The following is a 21,991-nucleotide window of genomic DNA, read 5'->3' on the forward strand; positions in this document are numbered from 1 at the left end:
TCTTCAGGGAACCAGGGTTACATACGTAACCTGAGACGTTCCCTTTCAAGGGAACTCGAGCTGAATTGAGACGCTGTGGGAACACTATATCCACGATGCCATAATAACCAATGCCTGTCTGTGTGAAGTCATAGCACACACCAAGAAACAAGCACTCTAGACCCTGAAGGGGGGCCTAGATCCAAGTTATAAAATCTCACAAATATGTGCGGTGAGGACCAGCCTGCCGCATCACAAATGTCATGAAGGGAGACACCCTACAGTAAAGCCTTTGAGGCAGCCATACTTCTGGTAGAATGGGCCCGGACAGCCATAGGTGAAGGCTGACCCGCCGCTTCATAAGCAAGTGAGATAGCCTCAACCACCCACTTGCTCATTCTTTGCTTAGATGCTGGGTACCCTTTCCTAGGTGACCCGAAACAGACAAATAATTGATCCGACCTTCGCCACAGGGCAGCTCTGTGGACATAGGCATCCAAAACCCGAACAGGGCATAGCAATTTTTTCCTGATCTGATGATAAGAATGGTGGAGGGCAGAAGGCCTGTAGCATAATGGGACCTGCAACATTAGTTGGGACCTTAGGAACATAACCCGGCCTAGGGTGAAGGAAGGCTTTCACCATACCAGGTGCAAATTCCAGACACGAAGGAACAACCCACAAGGCTTGCAAGTCTCCATTTCTAATTCTCCAGATTTAACCAAAGATGCCTCTCCGTGGCCACCAGGGCTGCCATAGACCGGCCTACTGATTTGGCCGTCTCCTTGGTGGCCCCAAGAGACAAATCTGTTGCGCAACGCAATTCTCGAATTGCGTCAGCACCGACTTCCTCACTCTTATCCATGTCCCGTAGCAGGTCAGCCTGATATGCTTGCAAACTGGACATAGTATGTAAGCAAGCTGCAGCCTGACCTGCTGCCAAATATGCTTTACCCACCAGTGCTGAAGTGGCTTTTAATGGCTTGGTGGGTAACATCGGGGCTTTTAGTGGCGATGCTGACTCAGGAGAGAGATAGCTCGCAAGCGTCTCTTCAGCCTGAGGCATCGTCACATAACCATGTTGTTTTAATCCCATAGTATTGCTATAGTTGATGTTTGTGGGTTAAACACATGATATGACACTGGCTTTCTCCACGACCTCGACACCCCCGACGAGGAGGTTGTGATCTAGATGGTAGAAATATTTAATCTAGTAAACTTTTCTTTTGAACTTCCTTTTTCTCGGCTGGCCACTCTATTTAATTTAGCGACAGCACGAGTCACAACCTCTATAAGCTCCTCATAAGCAGGGGTATGAGGTGGCGAATCCTCAAAATCCCCTGCATCAATGCTTACAACATCCAGATCCTCAGAACTGGATAATTGTAGCACTGCTACCTCGCATCGGGGAGAAGAAACCGCAGCGCATGCTTCTCCCTGAGACAAGGCACTGAATCTGGCAGGTGAAGGCAGAGATAGGGCTGGGCCCGTCTCAAACCCCTCTGTCAGATCCATTTGCGAACCCCAAGATGTGCGTCACCGCTGTGCCTCAGCAACAGCGGGACCCGCACCCTGGGGAACGTGAACCGAACCGTACTCCTCAAAGATCGCCCGGCAGGAGCGGAGCGTCCTCACGGACAGCTTATCGCAATGCTCACAGTCAGCCCCCTCGAGAACTGACTGGGCATGCTCCACTCCCAAACAAGCTACACACAGTTTGTGTGTGTCCCCACCCATAAGGAAACGAGGGCAAGGGACAGCACACTGCTTGAACTGCTGCTTGTTCGCCATGATATATCACCGTATCACAAAGAGCGCTTGCTGAAGACACAGAAGTTAGCGTGGTCTGTTTCTAGGTATATGCTTTATAGTTTCCTGGTCTGACGTCACCCGCCTATGACGTCTCGTCACACCATTGGACTGATTCTACACGTGCTTCATGACGCAATCACGCAGGGGCATTCCCACAGCGTCTTGACATACTCCTTTATTTCCTAAATGGCCAGATGTTTTTATGGTTATTTTAAAGGGCATTAATTCAGGTATCCAAAACATTTCAAGCGAATAACAAAAATTCAGTAATGGACTGGTTTGTGTGAAAACTATGTGAAAATGTATTTACTTATTGTTTAGTAGCCCTGAATTTGGCATGAACAGGCTTTTACGTTTAAGTTGATGTTGCACTTTTAAGATAATCAGAATGGTGGATGCCAATACTGAGGCTCAGATTCTAGAATAGTTCATGTGCACCAGTTACATTTTTCCCAAACAAAAATATGTTCTAAAAACGGTTTGCTAATTAGTAGCTAATATGTTTTATATTGTTCTACTATGTTTATATATATATATATATATATATATATAAACATGTGCGAACGTTTTGAGAACATTATTAAAGACCAGATAACATTCTATTAGCGTTACTTGGAGAATGTTTGTTGAGAACTTTGAGAGAACTTTGCCAAAACGTTAGCTGGGTACCCTGCTGAATGTGGATCTTATGAGTTTCCTGATCTGCATCTGATGATAATGATAATTGTTCAAAAGTTTAGGGCAGTTAAGGTTCTTTAATGATTTTTTTAAAGATGTAAATTATGCTCAAAAAGGCTTTTTTTTATTTTTTTTTTATGAAACATTGTATTACCCGAGTAAAAACAGTAATGTTGTAAAATATTATTTCCATTTGAAATAAATCTTTTCTATTTTAATATATTTAAAAATGTAATTTCAACCTGTGATGGCAAAGCTGAATTTTCATTACTCCAGTCTTCAGTCTTGGTGCTCAAGAAACATTTATAAATACTGAAATTAAAGAAATAGAAAGTACAAAAGAACAGGATTTTTTTTAAATAGAAGTATTTTTTTAAATGAAAAATATCTTTAATGTCAATTTAATGTCTTACCTGAAACCCTTGAATGGTATTGTATGTTTCTGAAAAAAATACTGTGAAATTTTAATCTATAGTGTTATAATGTCTGCACTGCCTATCATCTTGCAGTACATTACTTCTCCAGCATATGTTCTAGCCTTGCCATCCCTCTCTGCGTACATCAAATTCGCTTACATATCCAATTTAGTTTGTAATTTAGAGAACTAGGAACTGAAAGGAGAGGTGCTAAAAGGTTGGCTCAGGCAGATATTGCCACTTGACCTACAATCCACAAGCTTGATTGATCAACCATTGTAGCTCAGTTAGCATGATTACTAACACAGAACTGCTGGATCTCATCATGCGTTGTTATTGGTAGTTTAACGCATGGTGGGTGTTGTGAAAATTGAAAAATGTGCAGGAGGTAGATGTGTGGCAAAAACATTTATCATGTGACGTGCTCCGTCACATCAGCAGTGAACTGATTCTCAGCTCTGTCATATTCTGAGCTGTACTGAAGAGGGGTAGAAGTGCAGAGTTTTCGTGTGGTTGTGTTATTCTAAGAACCTGGTGCCCTTTTCAGTAAACTTTTGTAAGATTTAAACGTTTTGTTAGATAAATAAATGTGATGAATAGCTACTTGAGGTAAATTTGAATAAGTTAATATAACATTAACAAGGGCATATAATTATGAGAAAACAGGGTTGATTCTAACAGGATTGACATTTTAAGCCTTGTGCTCAAGGTGAAATTACAAGGTGATTCATAGAGAATTTAAAGCTGATATTTTTTTGCACATTTCTACTTTTGAATGACCAAATTTTACTGTACAATGTCATTGTTGTAGTTTTGGCATATTAGTCTCGTCCAATTATGTAAAACCTAACAAAATAAAATATGTGTAGTAAGTGTCATAAATATTTTAAAAGGAACAATATGATGGTAACAGGATAGATGTGCAACCTAAAGACACAAGTCTTATTAGCACATTGCCAACTAAAATCTTAAAATATATAAAAATGAAATGCTAATTTATTATAAAATGCTATTATTATATATATTTTTATTATTATTAATTGTCAATTTTTATTAATTATTATTTGCATATTTGATGATATAGCAAAGAGAAGTTTGCAGACCGAATATAAATATTCAAAATAAAAACTGTTGTAAAACAAGTGGCCCTTATTTAAGGACAAAGGCAGTACTGTACTGTACATGGTGGTTATAGTGCATTTCTCTCTGAAAATCTGAGTAAAATGGGCCGTTCCAGACATTTTTATGAAGAACAGCACACTTTGATTAAAAAGTTGATTGGAGAGGGTAAAATATATAAAGAAGTTCAGAACGTGATAGGCTGCTCAGCTAAAATGATATCAAATGCTTTAAAATGGCAACCAAAACAAAAGACGTGGAAACATAAGCTATCATTCGAATGGATCAAAGAATAGCAAAAAAGACAAAGACGCAGCCAATGATCAGCTCCAGGGTGATCAAAGAAGATCTAAAGTTACCTATGAGTACTGGCACAAGCATCATGATGGGGATGTTTCTCATACTATGGTGTTGGGCCTATTTATCACATACAACAGATCATGGATCAGTTTGAGTACATCAAAATACTTAAAGAGGTCATGTTGCCTTATGCCGAAGAGGAAATGCCCTTGAAATGGGTGTTTCAACAAGACAACGACCCCTAACACACCAGTAAGCGAGCAGCATCTTGGTTCCAGACCAACAAGATTAACGTTATGGAGTGGCTAGCCCAATCCCCGGACATTAATCCAATAGAAACTTGTGGGGTGACATCAAAAATGCTGTTTTTGAGGCAAAAAACAAGAAATGCTGTGGAATTTTGTTATGTAGTGCAGTTGTCCTGGTCTGGAATACCTGTTCACAGGTGCTAGAAGTTGGTCGACTCCATGCAACACAGATGTGAAGCAGTTCTCAGAAACCGTGGTTATACAAGTAAATGTTTGACTTTGTAAAGCAAAATGCAGACACTGCTATTTTTTTTGAACAGCCTAATATTCCCTTTTCTTCACTTTCTATAAAGTAAAAACAAATTTGATTAAACAAAATTATTGTTTTTTTACACGTATTCTTTTGATACGTTTTGATTTCGAATAGAATGTGCAGTGTTCTCAATGAATTTGCGTGTATTGAAATTAAAAATAAGGATTTTGAGCTTTACACACTTTTTTAAACACACTGATATTATTTTGAACACAACTGTATGTATTTGTGTTTATATGTGTACGTACATAATGAGATTCTCCTGTTTGATCTTTCAGAGACTGTGTGTGTGTGTGTCTGTGTGTAAATGGGTCAGAGGGTGTGTTGGCTGCAGTAGGGAGGAGAGCTATAGCCATGTTTGCTGCAGCCATTTTCTCTCTACTCACTCTATTCTTAGTCTTCATCATGTGCACAGTGAACGTTTGAAGTAGGCTGAGCAATTGTCCAGTTTAACAGATGTATGTGCATATTTTCAGAATTCAAACTCTAATAAGATGGACAAATAAATACATAAGCAAGGGTGAAGGAGAAAAGGGAAACGGGTAAGAGAAGCTGTGGCTGGTGGAATGAATTTCAGCGTGATCTTGGGCTTGTCTTTCCATGTTTGAGAGAGGAGAAAGAGAAGAGACAGGGAAGGATGCAACCGGAGAAGCAGTAGGTTGGAAACAAGCAGTGGCTTGTATGTGTGTGTGAGAGAGAGAGAGACTAAGAGAGAGGAGAAGCAGAGCAAGCCAATGAAAGCAGTCTATGCAGGAGCTGCTGCAGTAACCTGTTTTTCACTACTGCAGATGATCAATCATCCAGCAAAACCTTGAGACACAAGAACTTTCTCTTTCCTCACACAGTCACATGCTGATATTTTCTCTCTGCTCACAGCTGTTCTCTCTTTGCTGTGGAAGGTAAATGGCGGATGTGTCTTTCAGTTGAGGAGCACTTTGAAGATGAAATGATATGTCCCCTCTCAACACCTCAGCTCTGGTCCTTTGATATAACACACATTAATAGCCCTTTCTCTTTTTCCCTTTTTCTCTTTATTTTCCGATAGAAATACACTGAACAACACATTGAAATCTGATGTAAAACAGCTGCAACATGAAGCAGAGAGTGCACAAAAACATCATTTATGGTTAAATTATGAAAATAGCCAAAACATTACAATAAGACCTTCCTGTACACCAATGGATTAGCTGTTCCCAAAAAATTATTATGAAATATTTGATTGAGGTTGCATCCAATAGTGTGAAATGAATTCTAATTTTATATATATATATATATATATAATTAGAATTCATTTCACATTACTATTGGTAATATATAATATAATATAAATTCTCTCAAATTAAACCTCACATTTAGGTGTAACATATGCTTTTGTTTTAACATTAAATTAACTTTTCAAAACAAATTATGCTATTTATATATATATATATATATATATATATATATATATATATATATATATATATATATATAATTAGAATTCATTTCACATTACTATTGGTAATATATAATATAATATAAATTCTCTCAAATTAAACCTCACATTTAGGTGTAACATATACTTTTGTTTTAACATTAAATTCACTTTTCAAAAAAAATAATGCTATTTATTATGCAATTTATCACATATATAAATTTTATGCCTTCAGTTAGGGTCATTGATTGTACTTGTATTGTCCGAGGAATTTATTAGTGTCAAGTTCACCCTACTCAGTCAACTGTGTAAGTCGCTTCTGATAAAAGTGTCTGCTAAATGCATAAATGTAAATATGTGTGTGTGTTACCTTGTGTGGACCTTATGTATTTAGTTAGTTAGTTTCAACTTTATTGTCCACCAATGGGGAAATTCTCCTTTGGCTTTTCATAAAAACAAGTTATACACAATATACAGTGTAAAAGTTATTCTCAAAAAGAGTTTCCCCAGTCCCTTCATTTAATATTCTAACTGCCACTGGTATAAAATAATGTTATTATATACTTTTTTAGGGAATTTTGGAACCTTATACTTTCTTCCAGAGGGAAGCATTATTAGAGTTAAGTGTGGTGTGGATTCAGATATACCCTTCTTATTTTTCTGTGTATTGCCAGCAAATACAGTTTATCAGTCTGTGTAATTTTTTTATTTTTTATTTCTCACTATCCTTTGCAACTTATTCTTATTCCTCACTCCCATGTCACCACACCAGGCTGTAATATTAAACATTAAAACTCTTAACATGACTTTCACATGCTATTTCCAGAACGGATTGGCTAACATCAAAACTCTTTCAGAACAACATTTGACTTGCTTTCCTTAAAAACATGCACAGAGAAATAGGAAAACTAAAATGATCCTTTAGTGCTGGAGATTCGAGCATATGAGAATCAATTTCAGAATCATTTGAGTAAATCTGTTTTAAAATCTTCATAAATGTTCATAAACGTTTGTATGGGTTCCTTTATGGTCACATGATAAATCATGTAGAATGTTTTAGTTAAAGTGCTCCTATTATGTTATTTTAAAGTTTCCTAATGTTGTTTTGGAGTCTCCTACAACAGGTTTACATGCATCAAAAGTAAAAAAATTTTTTTAATTTCCTCATAATATACATTTGCAAATCACCACATTTTCAATGATTTTCAATGATTCTCAAACGACTCATCAGATGAATCAATCTCTCTAAATCTCGCGCAATAAGTGGGCGGGCAATATGCTAATGTTTCGTCTTGACGTCACAACGAAACGGCTTATGACTTGTTTGAAAAACGATTCATTTCATTGACTCAGTCGACTCTTACTTTTGAAAGACAATAACTTTATATACGGTGGTGCACTTTCAGATTTAAAACTTTGCAGGATGTTTTCAATCACTTAGAGTCATGTTACACACTACATGAAAGGTCATTTTCAAAAATCCATAATAGGGGCACTTTAATATTTCACAGTGACTAAACATGTTTGTTTTCCCGCATATGTATGTAGAGATTATGCTATGGCTATTTAATTTTGTAAAAACAATAATTTACTGTGTATTGGACATATTGCAGAGTATGTAGATGCTGTATGTTTTTAGATCCATTAAACCCCTCCTTTTGCCTTGTTAGCACATTGATGCTAAGATTCTATCAATGAGAAATGGCTCTTGTTCCCATGGAAACAGTTATGAATGAGAAGGGCCCAGTAACCGTAGAAACTGTCTGAATGAGGAATTGCCGGTTGCTATGGGGATATGGTGTATTGTGAGGAAGTCTGTTGTGGGAGTTGTCATCCTCATCGACTCTGTGTAAACAAACAAAAAGAAAGAACGTGAATGTGTTTTTGACTTCTCTGCTGCTCAAGTAGTCATACATTTTTGGTAACTAAACGGTAGTGTTTTGACTAGTAGCAGCACTGACCTACATTAACGTTCACTGCTACAAAAAACACTGCCGCTTTCTCTCACACCTAGCCGTACACACATTCTCTCACACTCACAGTGTGTGTCTGGGATTGTGGTGAGATGGATTGGCACATGTCTCCCTGTGGGCCGCCCCATGTCAGTGCAGTGTAAACACCTGTGAGTTCTCCTCTGTTTCCCATAAGCCCAATCTGTCAGATTCTTTGGGGGCTCCACTGGAGCCCACACACCCACAGTTCACCTTACTGAACCTCCTCAAAACAGCAAAGCCTCTCTCTTAGCACACCAGTTTAGTGGAAGAAACACTTTTATGTATACCTTTACAACAGGGGTCTCATTCTTAAATTACCTGGGGGCTTTGAGCTAGGTGGTGTTCTCCAGGAAGGGCAACAGATTTTATTATTTTATTTTATTTTATTTAAATATATAATACAATTTTGTTTTGTTTTGTTTACATGCATGTAGGCCACGGCACCAACATTTTCACAGTGTTACAACAGATTTTTGTTTTGTTATGTTTTGTTTTGTTTCAAAATGTGCACAAAATTTGTAAACAACAAGACAAATAATCTGTGTTTTATGAATGGTTTGACTTTAGTTTCAGGTTTTTTAGGGTCATTTAAAATGTTCACTCAAGCATTAGGTCATTTTATTTGTGTATGTGTATGTTTGTTAATGTGTTAACATGATGTTAATGTGTATGAGCTGTGAGTCAGGATTTCCCCACATTGTGTGGATCAAATGTCCCTCAATAGTAAAACCTGAAATTACCTGCCAACAGTCTCCATAAGGACTTTAAAAAAAAATATATATATATATATTTTTAAGGAAAATATAAGGGTTTCCATGAAGGTTAGATTTAGGGTTACAAATCAGAAATATCATTAGCTCATTATAAAACAGTAGAAGTCAATGAAAAGTCCCCACCCTCATAGAGAAATAAGTGCGTTAGTGTGTTAGAGAACGGGAGAGAAAGTGTTGTATAATAAGTCAGGTACAGCTGACAGTGGTGGCTCTCAGACTGCAGCTCTATAAATAGACGAGGAGAGATGGGAATAAATCAGCCAGTCAGCATCTTCCTCTCACTCTCATCCAGCTCCTCCCCTCTCTCTGTTCCCTTTTCCTCCTCCAACCCCCTTTGGCTCTCTTTCTTCGCCTCCCCTTTTGCTCTGTTCATTCTCTCTCTCTCTCTCTCTCTCTCTCTCTCTCTCTCTCTCTCTCTCTCTCTCTCTCTCTCTCTCTCTCTCTCTCTCTCTCTCCCCTTTCTTTCTCATTTGGCTTTCTGTCCATCCCCAGTAATTTACATTAATATTAACTGAATTACTAGTCTTCCTTCAACCTCCATGATTGCTGCCTCTCTGCATCTATGTCCTTTGCTTTTTTTTCTATGCCCTTAGTTGCTTTAAGTTTGTTCTACTAAAGACAAAGATGATGGCAGTAGCTTTCTTTAACAGTTGACACTCATATGAAAGCAGTTTTAGACAGGTTAAAATATCTCAATGGACATTTTTCTAAATGTCATGCACAATGAAGCAAGTTTAGGTTGTCAACTGTCGTCAAAGACATGCTTTGTGTGGCGATAAAACTGATATTTTGTTGCTACATCTGTGGGTTTGAATGTTGATTAAAATTCCTGTGTCATATATATGTTTCATTATCCATGCTGTATTGATTCAGTTGTATTCGCGTCTTTGTTCTTCTCTGCATGTTATCACTAAAGAGAATCAGGTTCCAGTGACTTTCCTGCACAAATAAAGGTCATATGAATACAAAGCAGCGGTACCCACATTTATCTCTATTCTCTGCGCATGGACCTTTGACATTCGCGGGGGGACGGGCAGTGTGTGCCATCCTCTCTCAAACCATTAATGCCCACTGCTTATCGTATTTGACTCCATGATTCACACACTGTAGCGTAGATGTCTGACCAGGTGAAGCCTTAATACAGTCATTTATGATTTTAATTTTGTCAGTGTTCAGAATGCTAATGCCCAAAATTAAAATCATAAATGACTGTATTAAGGTTTCACCTGGTCAGACATCTACTGTACGCTACAGTATGTGAATCATGGACTTAAATACGATGGGTAATCGTAAATACAATCATTTATGATTTTAATTTTGTCATTGTTCAGAATGGGCATTAGCTTAATCTCGATGTAAATAGATATGCATGAGCTCTGTTCATGCACCTTTGTCTCCATTTATACACGTTTTTCTCAAAAAAAAACAACAACTAAACTGTCAGTTAAAGTCAGTCCTCGTGACTGACTTTGTGTTGTCTTGGTCCTCTATAATTCATTCTGTAACGTTATTTCTCTCCAGAATACTGTCAACAGTGGGCTCAGACTTTGACCTGAGGACCCTGCGTGCTGTTCGAGTATTGAGACCTCTCAAACTTGTGTCTGGGATTCCAAGTGAGTAACACATTTGTTCCAATTGATTCAATTTGATGTATAGGGATGTGTAGGGATGCACCGAAATTTCGGCTGCCGAAAATTATCGAAAATATAATCCAAAAATATGCCGCCCCGTCCCTCCATGTTCGACGCTCAGGTTCCACTCTTGCGCAGCATGTTTTGTAACCTTGTGAGCAGCTTCACTTCCGAAGGTGCACAACTTCGAAGCGACTGCTCAGTGTTCCACTCCACATGGACCGCTCGCACTCACCGGAAAAGCAAAGTCCGCTCAAATAACTGAGTTTGAGACGTGCTGAGATAAAATTTCTCTGTAGTAGACTTGTTTCTGTGCTGTACCATGGTGTGGTAAAGCCATGCTGGGTAACTCTGGTAAAATGACGCTACCCTCTTTTTCACCGATCCGCTCCCTGCTATCTGCTCACATGCTCTGATAACAATAGCTTTCTAGGTCTATACTTTATTTTGATAATTAGTCCCCAAAACAATCTGTTAAATCTGATTCTGTTTCATAGTACTGAATTCAGAATAATATAATAATATATTGATATTAATATATTGATATTTAATATTATTTTAATATAGGCCTATTTTCTGTCCAATTTTTGTGTGTTACTTTAAAAGTGGCTTGTATTTAAAAAAGAAAATCAGATTCAGTAAAATTATTGCATTTAATCATTTATTTTTCGGGCCCAGAATTTTCATTTCAGTGCATCCCTAATTATTATGCTTTCTGTACAATGAAAGTGGATGCGATTTGTACTCCTAAGCTCCAAAAAGAACAAAACAAAAATGCATCGCACTAGGTTTGAAGTCACTGAAGCAGGCTCTCTGCGAGTCTTACAAAAGACTTAAAAAGTCTTAATTCACCCTGACACAAATTATGGCCTTAAAAAGGTCTTATATCAGAGGAGAACGTTTTATATTCACAGTCATGGCATTAAATGTTGCATGCATTGCAAAGAAAATTTGATATCCTGTTTTGTCCTGTTTTCCAATACAAATATCTAAAATCTTTAAATCTAGATACATTTACTTGAAATGCAAATGAAGTCTTGAAAAAATATACAAAATTAAGTGAGTTTATGCTTAGGACAAGAACATACTATATCTATCAAATAGTTAGCAAACTTCCCCCTGAATTAAGTTGATTTCTTTTCTGAGCACATTGGCAGATATTTTTTCTTTTTTTAATCATAAACTATTTTCATAATCAGTTTTACAGAAAACAAGTAAATATTATAAAATATGCATATTTTGTCATTTTGTATCTCAGTAAATGCATCTTGATTTAAGATTCTTTAGATATTTGCACTGGAAAACAAGACAAAAACACAGAGGAAGAATGTCACTTTTGTGCAGTGTGATCAGAAAGTACAGTAAAACATAATTCCATATTCTAGTGGGTGGAAGCAGAACAAGTCAAGCTATTTTTGTAAAATTAATTAAAAAGTAATCAATATCTGTTGAAAGTAGTATTTTTAAACTGTGAAGTGTTGTTAATCCAAATCATTGTGTTTCTCCCTAGACATTTACATTTAAAGAACATATTGACATATTGTGTTCCCTTCAATCAATTCCTTAAATTTTCTTTATTTGGTCTTAAAAATGCCTTAAAAAGTCTTAAATGTGTCTTCATAAAACCTGTATAAACCCTGCTGAAGACAAATGGCATTAATTCTTCCATGTCACGTGACCAATTTCGGTTTCAGATCGGTTTAAAAATGAAACCGCAACTGTGATTTGAGGGCTTGGTGTAGGGGAAGATTAAATATCATTATATTCATCGTTCAAAACTATCTCATGATCTGAGAAGACTTGAATATACAGTTCATAAGAATTGCTTTTATATGCTGATTTAGTATATTTGAAGTATGATGATGCACAGTTTACATGATACATTTTGTGCCATATTACAAGCTTTCAAGTTTTGTAATCCAATTTTATGCTGCAAAAACAAACACTAAAACCTCTGACAATGTCAATATGCTTGCTCTCTTCCCTCTAGGCTTGCAGGTTGTTCTCAAATCCATTATGAAAGCCATGATCCCACTGCTGCAGATCGGTCTGCTGCTCTTCTTTGCCATTCTCATGTTCGCCATCATTGGTCTAGAGTTCTATATGGGCAAATTTCATACCACGTGCTTTGACAGAGTCACTGGTAGGTCACTTAGTGCCAGTTGTGGAGATCATGGAATGTCACAATCACAAGTATCACAATTTAATTAATTATGAAAGAATTCACATTTTTCTCTATCTTACACCCTATTCTTTCTGTTAGATGAAATCCGAGAGGAGTTTCCTTGCGGGAATGAAACTGGTGCTCGGCAGTGTCCTAATGGAACAGTATGTAAAAAGTACTGGCTTGGACCTAACTATGGTATTACCCAGTTTGACAACATCCTGTTTGCCGTGCTCACAGTCTTCCAGTGCATCACCATGGAGGGCTGGACTGACCTGCTATACTATGTAAGTCGCATTGCAGCACTTGACTAATGCCACAGAGCTTCCTCGTTTCATTTTTGGATTTTTGACCTATGCCTAAATAGACCCTTAAAAGAACAGACCAAGATTAGAAAGAAGCAATTATTTATTTTTATTTGATCAAAGGTGACCAAAATCTTATTTTAGGAATATGTCATTTTTATTAAGGATAAAGGTATGTTTTTCAATGACTGAAATGACATGAATACTGAAAAATATGATTGAAAAACTAAGATTTTTTTATACACTTCATGGACACTGTTTTCTATTTTAATATATTTTTTTAAATGTGATTCATTCCTGTGATGTCAAAGCTGAATTTTCAGCATCATTACTCCAGTCTTCATTGGCTATGTTTACGTGCACAACTTTCGTTTCAATCAGACTGAATTCATTCCGATTGATGAATCTGAATGTAGTGTTTACATGAACGCTAAACATGTGATCGGGTTGATGTGCGCATTTACTGTGTATGTCATAAGCTTCAAATCGGAATATATTTTTTGACATGCGCACACTGAACGAATATACAGAGTTTTCCACTGTTTGCGCAAAATAACCATTCTCCTACATTGGTTCTTTATTTGTTTTAAACAGCAGACTTAATATTTATCCATTTCTGGTCATAATTTGGAGACAATGACAAATGAACCGTTGTGCCATGCTGCTTATATTTGTCACGCAGTAAATGCCCCTCCCCGCGCCCAAAACCAGTCTTCTGTCAATGAGAATCCAAAAGAACAAGGACTGGTGGGACGTTGTCCTGCTCCACTTCACAGACGCTGAGTGAAAGGAGAATTTTAGAATGACTGACGGGACACTCATTTATATGACAGGAAGAACAGCGCGTTCTGCACAGTCCTTTCAGTTTTGGTTTTCAATCCGATCAAGTGTTTACATGTCCCCTCGATCGGATTAGAAAAGGAAAAAAACCACCCCTTTCAATCCGATCGAAATTTCATTCGGATCGAGCTCCATCAGGTCGATTAAGGTGTTTACATGAGGGCTTTTCAGTCCGATTGAGCCGTCTATCCGATTACTAACAGATTATTTGGTTGCGTGTTGTAAGACCTGCCCAATCGATCCAATGACAGTTTCCAATAAGCGGGTGAAGGTTTACCGCATGCTACTGTCTTTTCAGCTGGGCAAAATAATTGAATTCCAATTAAACTTTTATCTGAGTCCATTTTATCACGACCTTGAATTTAGGTTGGAATGCCAATTGGTTATTGGTCATATAGTTTAGCAGCACATTTGATTATTCTATTTAACTCTTTACTTTATATTTTACCCGTTCATTTGGAAGCTGTGTCGCTTTGAGGTCCTCACGCCGGCCGTTTAATGCGGGTCCCACGATCACAAACTCGTCAGTTTTGGTCACTAAACAGAGGTAATTGGCTAATATAGATGGTTGCATTCACGCTTACACAATCAAAGATATTTTTGTATAGCCCCCCATGGTCAGTATACACTTGAATTAAAGTAACGTTTTCTTTAGACAGAGGTCATGGCCACTACTACAGATATAAGCCGACCAATATTACTTCTCTGATAGTAGCTTTGGTTTGGTCATGCCATGGTTTCCCACGTACACTTAACCAGAGGAACATTACATTAAACGGATCGATTAAGGTGTCTCACCCTATTTAGGTTGGTCGAGCAACATTTTGCTGTCCTAAACAGAAATTCCCTTTTTGTCTTTACAAAACCAGGTACACTTGAATTAGTGCCAAATATTAGCCGGAACTCTAAAATCGCAGTTGGTATGTGCCCTATGCTCCACTCAAAACTGGACTTTAGTCAGTCACTAATCTGACGCAGATTTGCAGGAACATACGCATTCGCTTAATCTACTTGGGAAAATAATTTCAGAGCAAGTCATAATAAATCCAAATGTAACTATTTATTATTAGTCAGGTAAATGTATCATGCCAATTACATAATCGATTCAAAGATAATCAATACAATAACATCAAATGCTCAGAGATAAAGAGAAAAGATGTATAAGCTACCTAACATAAGAAAAATACATGATGCTGAGTGTCTTGAGGACATTCAACATTACATGCTGATTTACATGGGGGCACACCCACAGCAGTTAACAAGATATCTCTAAACTCTTCACACCTTATTACCTTTTTGGTTTATTTCTGTGGGAATGAGACCTTTGTACCAGTCACACTGAGACATTTCAAATGATACCAAACATGTATGTGGCGAGCAGGACGAGGCCAAGGGCCGTGAGAGAATGGTGCGAGGCCGGTGACGTGATTGCTGATGAGTGACACCTGTGCAAAGCACCGGTCTCGTATCTCTCATGGAGGAGCGGAAGCATAAAAGGTGGAGCGACGATGGTGAAGGATGAGAGAGGACCAGGCCTGGACTGTTTTATTTTTGATGTTTTGATTTATTATGTGTGGCGGCAGTCGTCCGTGAGGGGTTGCCCTCTTTACTTTAATTTTACTTTCATATATATATATATATATATATATATATATATATATATATATATATAATATATAATATGTGTGTGTGTGTGTGTGTGTGTGTGTGTGTGTGTGTGTGTGTGTGTGTGTGTGTGTGTGTGTGTGTGTGTGTGTGTGTGTTCATGTTTTTCTATCCCGGTGGGGACTTCAACCTGAATGCACACAGACTCATGGGGACTCGTGTCACAGTGGGGACCTAAATAGAGGTCCCCATGGGTAAACAAGCTTATAAATCATACAGAATGAGTTTTTTTGGAAATGTAAAAATGCAGAAAGTTTTGTGTGTGTCCTCTGAAACCCTCCACCTTCCCCACCTCCACCTGTATAGAACCTGTATGATATATGCTATTTGTGCATCAACAGTATGATTTACATAAGCACTGCAGCATATCAGCATATGCATTGGCAGTAGCAAGTTCCGGTACTTGCTCTGCAGCAGCGTAGCAGATATATTCCGCTAAGACCAAATACATTAACGTTGTCATTTCCATTACCATGCTAAAATCTTCAGAGAGTTGTCATGATATGTATATGTGTGTGTGTATGTTCTATATATACTATATTTTTGGTGCATGATCACTGTACTTTTGTCTCAGATGGGTTTGAAACTGGAGGGCCTCATCTTTTCACCTGGACATCCTGTTTTATTTTGGTTTTGATTAATCCTTAGTGTAGAGGATTACTGATTTCTTCTACTTCAAGATTATCAGAAAATAGCCAATCTTAGGGACTGAATAGCCCCACCTAATCCACATCCCTGTTACCTTTCACTCACAGACATACAGTAAGCAAAATCTTGCCTATAGAGTCAGAGGCGGTGCAGTGCATTTATAGTCTTATCACTTGTGGCCAGCCTGTCCACTTTGAACAGACAGAGCTGTTTCCGGTGAGGTGAGTTTAGCCGCCCTCTACGACAGAAAATAGGGCAGTGATGTCAATGCCATGTTCAAGATTTCCACATACTAATGTTGTTACATCAGGGACCAATCTCAATGCCACGTCAATACTTCCCACAAATCAACAGCAGATTTACCTGAAGAACTAAAGGTTTATTTTAAAAATGATCTTGGCAATGAGAAATAAGTCTGAGGGTGGTGATTCCACATGACTAAGGCTTGCAGTTCTCCACAGCCCAATAAGATGTCAACATCTCTTATTTGGTCTTACTGTATTTTTATACTTGTTTTCTTTTTTCATTACTCTGCGTCTCGCCGCCTCTAAACCCCTATTTCTACTTGCCCCAGCTTTTTTCTTCCTCCTGTTTCCCTCCTCTCTCTGGTGAACAGGGCTCTATATATAACACACCCTGCTCAACTGAAGTTATTCTTACAGCTGCTGAGAAAGAAACCTATGAAAATTTAATTGCAAAAAAGCTGCAGTAGGGGAGACCGGGGACAGTTGCAACACTTTTTGCATTTCTCTCAATTACTCAGAGACTATTTGGACTAGACCAACCAAATTTGTATATATTAAACTTGCATCTGTCTGTTAATAGTCTAAACCATTTAAAGATTATTCCAGAATCTACATTTTTCACAATTTGCATTTGAATGTAAGGAGTCAGATGTTGCAACTGACCCCGTGCCCGGGGACAATTGCAACACTGTTTGGGGATGGTTGCAACATGTTACAAATACAATATACAGTACCGGTATGTCAGTTTTAGCAAAATTATTATTATCAAAAATGTAAGATGTAATAATATTACACTGTTATTTATTCATCAGCTTTGATTAGATGACAATTATAGATTTTTCTAGATGAGTAGGCCTTATGTGCAGATGTAAAATATTCAAATTGATATCAAATACAGTAGGCTTTTAGTAAAATATAAAGAATGGAACAATTTGTGAGGCAATTCACTTTTATTTAGCCTATTGTCATGTAAAACATTTTTTAAACTATATTTTATATTATAATTTTTCTTTTTAGCAAAACAAAGGTTAACAATGTAATGTCAACAATATAACTGCATCTTGCATCTACTAGTAACTAGAAACTATACAGCTTAGTACTTAGTACTTATACTTTTAACTCTTAGTAACAGTAGTAAGTAACTTTCGATAATAACTTTACAGCAATCACTCTCATTTTAACAACTGTCAAAACTGTAATATCAACAACAATATAATACTCTGGTTTCAGTTAGAGTCACAGTTGTGACATGTGTACACATCACCTCCAGGGGTGCAATCCTGGTGTGCCCAGGATTTACAGCTCCAGCACTGTAACCAGACTTCCCTCGACCTTGAATAACTCTCGAGACAAACGATACAGAATTCATCTGATTCGGATTCTGATTCAGGCATTACGTTCTTCAGCTTTTTGCTCTTCTTTCCCCCTTTTTTTGTAACTTTTTTCTCTCCAACTCTTTTTTTTGCCTTCTTGAGAAGAATGTTGTTCTTCTCGATCTCCAATGCTATCTTTTCTGGAGTGTCAGTCAGAATGGCAGTGGAGCGCCGTTTTCTGCCTTTGGTGGTCATTTTTCTGGGCCCTGCTTTGGGATGTGGCCGGATAGCCTCTGGAGAAAAGCAAGCAGGTGAGGCTGGTGGAAGAGACGTGAAGGCTTCAGGTGAGGCTGGCGGATGAGACGTGGAGGCTTCAGGTGAGGCTGGTGGAAGAGACGTGAAGGCTTCAGGTGAGGCTGGCGGATGAGACATGGAGGCTTCAGATGAGGCTGGCGGATGAAACGTGGAGGCTTCAGGTGGGGCTGGCGGATGAGACGTGGAGGCTTCAGGTGGGGGTGGCAGATGAGATGTGGAGGCCACAGGAGCAGGTGAGGCTGTAGCAGGACAGGAGGAGGCCGCAGGAGCTGCTGAAGGAGGCACATGAGCAGGTGGAGACGCATAGGCTGTGGCAACAGGTGAGGCTATTGGTGGAGACGTGGAGGCCGCAGGAGCAGCTGAAGAAGACCCAGAGGTAGGGAGTAGAGGCCGATCAGTGACCAGAGAAGGGGAAAATTCATGGTCTTTAAAAATGTCCCTTTTGAATGGCCAGATCCCTGTGCAGCGGAATCCCTCCTGCACGTTTGATGGTGTTGCTGAAACAGGGAGACACTCCTTGACAATGCTTGGGATGTCATATATGGTCATTGTCATGCCAGGATGACTTTTCATCCAGGAGTCGCAGGCAGAATTTACTGCTTTTTTTAATGGCCCGTAGACAGTCCTGTCAAGAGGTTGCATTTTATGGGAGCAATGGGGAGGCAACGACAGGAGCACAATGCCATTGCTGCGGCAGAAGTTGACACCCTCGATGGAAAGGTGTGAGGGGTGATTGTCCAAAATAAGCAGGACTTTGCACTCTGGGGAGCTACGAGTGTGCAACAGGAAGTGTTTTAAATACACAATAAAGTCAGCCTCTTGCATCCATCCAGTGCGATTGGCTGTCCCTATACAGCCAGTCGGTCCATCTCGGACAAAGTGGGACTTGAAATGGACCCGTGGGAAAATCAACATTGGTGGTATGGTATTGCCAATTGCATTCCCTGCACAAACCATTGTGACCAGTGTGCCCCGCTCAGCTGAGGTAAGAGCCCCTACCTGCTTCTCCCCACGTCTGGCCACAATCCTGTCAGGTGTCTGGACTGTTGTAATGCCCGTCTCATCGAGGTTCCAAATGTTCTGAGGAGAGAACTTGTGCTTCTCAAGAACTTTGCTGAGATTGTCAAAGAATTTTCCTACATTCACCTGGTTGAAGCTGGATGCTCTTGACAGGCTTGTGGCTTGTGGACGTCTAATTGAGAGACTGGGGTTCCTCTTCATAAATCCTGAAAACCAATCTTCTCCAGCCATACTAGTCTCTCTCCACTGCTCAGGAAATGTGCACCCATAGTGAGTGGCCAGCTGATATGCAAGCCTCCTAACCTGAAATAAAAGTGTTAAAAATGTAAAAACCATCCATCATATTATCTTTAGGCCTAATTCTATCCTGTCCCTCCCTCTCTGTTTTCAGACTTCTCTCTCATATTAATATGTCCCTTAATAAAACAGTCTTCCCCTCATTTCTTACCTCTTTGGGACATAACCCAAAGTATAGGTCAGCTGCCTTTTGTAAATACTGCCTGACGCTCTTCTCCTGTTCATCTGTAAACACTCTTCTGCTGCTCCGGTAGCCAACACCTGGTAACTTATCTGCTTGCAGTCTCCCTCTCTTTTTGTGGAACCTGTACAATGTGGTGTGACAAATGGCAAACTCTCTCGCCACTGCCCTGACTGCTCTGCCTTCATCCCTGATAATGTTAGAGGCTCTCTCCAAAATATAGAGAGGGACCCCTCTGTCTGAGACTCTCTTCCTCACTCTGGGCATACTGAAAAGAAAGATAAATATATGTATATTTATAGATAATTAAACTATTCACTGTGTCCTCCTCTGCACATAAACACACAGTTGCACCAAAGCATGGCCACAGACATCTGCACACGTGCGCACACACACATAAACTTGATGAACTATATTATATTTAAGTAAAAACTTGTGCAGATGAATGAAAAATTATGAATGAACTTTTAAAATGTTAAAAATACTGCTATGTGGTCTGTTTTTATATTAATGCATTGTACGGGGACAGTTGCAACAGTTGTTGCAACTGTCCCCGTACCTGTCAGCCATGATAAAACCTCATGTGCTAGCTAAACAAGGTGGCATTGATACATGCTAACCATATTAGCTTAAAGTTAACATATCACTCATTTAAACCATATAAGTTTGAACTGAATCACAAAAACAGTGACAACATTTTAACAAAAATAAAGCTCAAGAAAATAAATACTTTCATACCTCAAAAACAGTTTTTTTTTAATAAATCCTGGAGCAGCTCAGGAATCTTCTTGATTTTTCTCTGCAAGGGAGGGGCATCCAACTGAGCATGTGCAGTGTGAGTGTCATCACTCTAGCTTCTTTCTGATTGGAGAAAAATGAAATGTTGCAACCATCCCCTGTTGCAACTGTCCCCGGTCTCCCCTACATACTGGGGCTTTCAGAGCTCTCAGACATGGAGGAGTGGATGAAAAAGAAGTGGGGCAGATTAAGGGAGACAGAAAAAGGGGAAGGGAGGAAGACTATGGTTCATAGTTGTGACAAAATGGTATTGTATATTACAAATATAGATTTTTTTTTACGGATTGCTTTTGTTTCTCTTTTGTAAGTCGCTTTGGATAAAAGTGTCTGCTAAATGCAACAATGTAATGTAAATGAAAATAAAATACGAAGATCTCAGCACTATCGGCTGGTTAATGAATGAGCTATTTTAAAATATCTTTAAAGGAATAACTACTGTAGTTTACTTTATTTACTCATCCCATTCCAAACTCCTGACTTATTTCTCTTCTTTTTTGGGGGGGGAGTGCTAAGGGAGATATTTAGCAGAAAGCCCCAGCTGCTTTTTTTCCATTTAATGAAAGCACATGGTGACCTTAAATCTAATATTTTAGTCTGTCCCTCATAAACAGCTATTGTAGGCTTTAGAAGACTATACATACAAAGTCATATGGCCTACTTCTATGACTTCTAACCTTCTGCCGTTAGTCTAAAGGTCTGGCGAGACTAGGTGAATGATGACACCATTTTCATTTTTGGGTGAACTATCCCTTTAAAACGAAAAGTGTGCTCTTGAAATGCTCCAAAACCAAATTGTGCAGACATTGCACGTTTTTCCTAAAGTAGTACTTGTGGGCTGTTTCAATCTGGGCTTTTGTAGCCTTGGTTCCTTCCCTAGAGGCAGTCAGTGGAGCATTGCCATACAAGATGGCTGCCCATTTGTTCCTCTCTGCAGTGGCAGGGTGCAGCGGTGCCGAGCACTCAGCTGTGTGTACCACAGATGAAGCAGCCCCAGCCAGATGGTTGCCACTCTCAGGTTGCACATCGCATGGTACGTGGTGTCCTAGGATCTGACACGGTACTGTCATAGATGTTCTCATCCTCTGTAAGCAGTAAGCAGGGTCAGATTTCAACTTGCCCTCTCCCAAAAAAAAAAAAAAAAACTATTAACAATCATATGTCTTCCTAATTGACATCATTGGAAGAGAGCTGTTGAGAGTCTTGGGAAGGCAAATGCAAAGAAAACCAGATGAACAAACTGTACTCTCAGCTGGAGAGAGAAACAATTTTGAATGTGTGCTTCATTGTACTGACTGGGCTGTTTTATGCCGTTACAGAGCAATGATGCTTCAGGGAGTGCATGGAACTGGATGTACTTCATCCCCCTCATCATCATCGGCTCTTTCTTCATGCTCAATCTTGTGCTGGGTGTGTTGTCAGGGTAAGAAACCTCTCCCAGGGAGTGTGAGCTCTTCTTAAAATCAGCTGTATCGGTTTTTTTCATGTCTACACTTTTGGTGCATTGTCTAATTTGCTAATAAATT

General features: G+C 38.8%; 2 protein-coding genes across 13 annotated transcripts in view; one reads left to right on the forward strand and one right to left on the reverse strand.

Annotated features, from left to right (window-relative positions):
- Positions 1 to 21,991, forward strand: part of cacna1aa (calcium channel, voltage-dependent, P/Q type, alpha 1A subunit, a) — a 119,648-nt gene that overhangs the window by 27,086 nt on the left and 70,571 nt on the right. For all 12 annotated transcript variants that reach the window (XM_082138191.1, XM_082138198.1, XM_082138192.1 and 9 more), the window contains exons 4-7: positions 10,568 to 10,659; positions 12,668 to 12,820; positions 12,941 to 13,128; positions 21,785 to 21,888. In XM_082138191.1, coding sequence (XP_081994317.1) covers positions 10,568 to 10,659; positions 12,668 to 12,820; positions 12,941 to 13,128; positions 21,785 to 21,888 — 537 coding nt within the window. The remainder of the gene's footprint in view (positions 1 to 10,567; positions 10,660 to 12,667; positions 12,821 to 12,940; positions 13,129 to 21,784; positions 21,889 to 21,991) is intronic.
- On the reverse strand, positions 17,605 to 20,478 carry LOC309498289 (uncharacterized protein). The gene is made up of 2 exons (XM_082168911.1): positions 20,409 to 20,478; positions 17,605 to 19,495 (listed from the first exon to the last, which is right to left on the reverse strand). The coding sequence occupies exon 2, from the start codon at positions 19,421 to 19,423 to the stop codon at positions 17,771 to 17,773; it is 1,653 nt and encodes a 550-aa protein (XP_082025037.1). The 5' UTR covers positions 19,424 to 19,495; positions 20,409 to 20,478; the 3' UTR covers positions 17,605 to 17,770.

The sequence above is a fragment of the Leuciscus leuciscus genome (genome assembly GCF_965113295.1).
Source record: "Leuciscus leuciscus genome assembly, chromosome: 1".
NCBI lineage: Eukaryota > Metazoa > Chordata > Actinopteri > Cypriniformes > Leuciscidae > Leuciscus > Leuciscus leuciscus.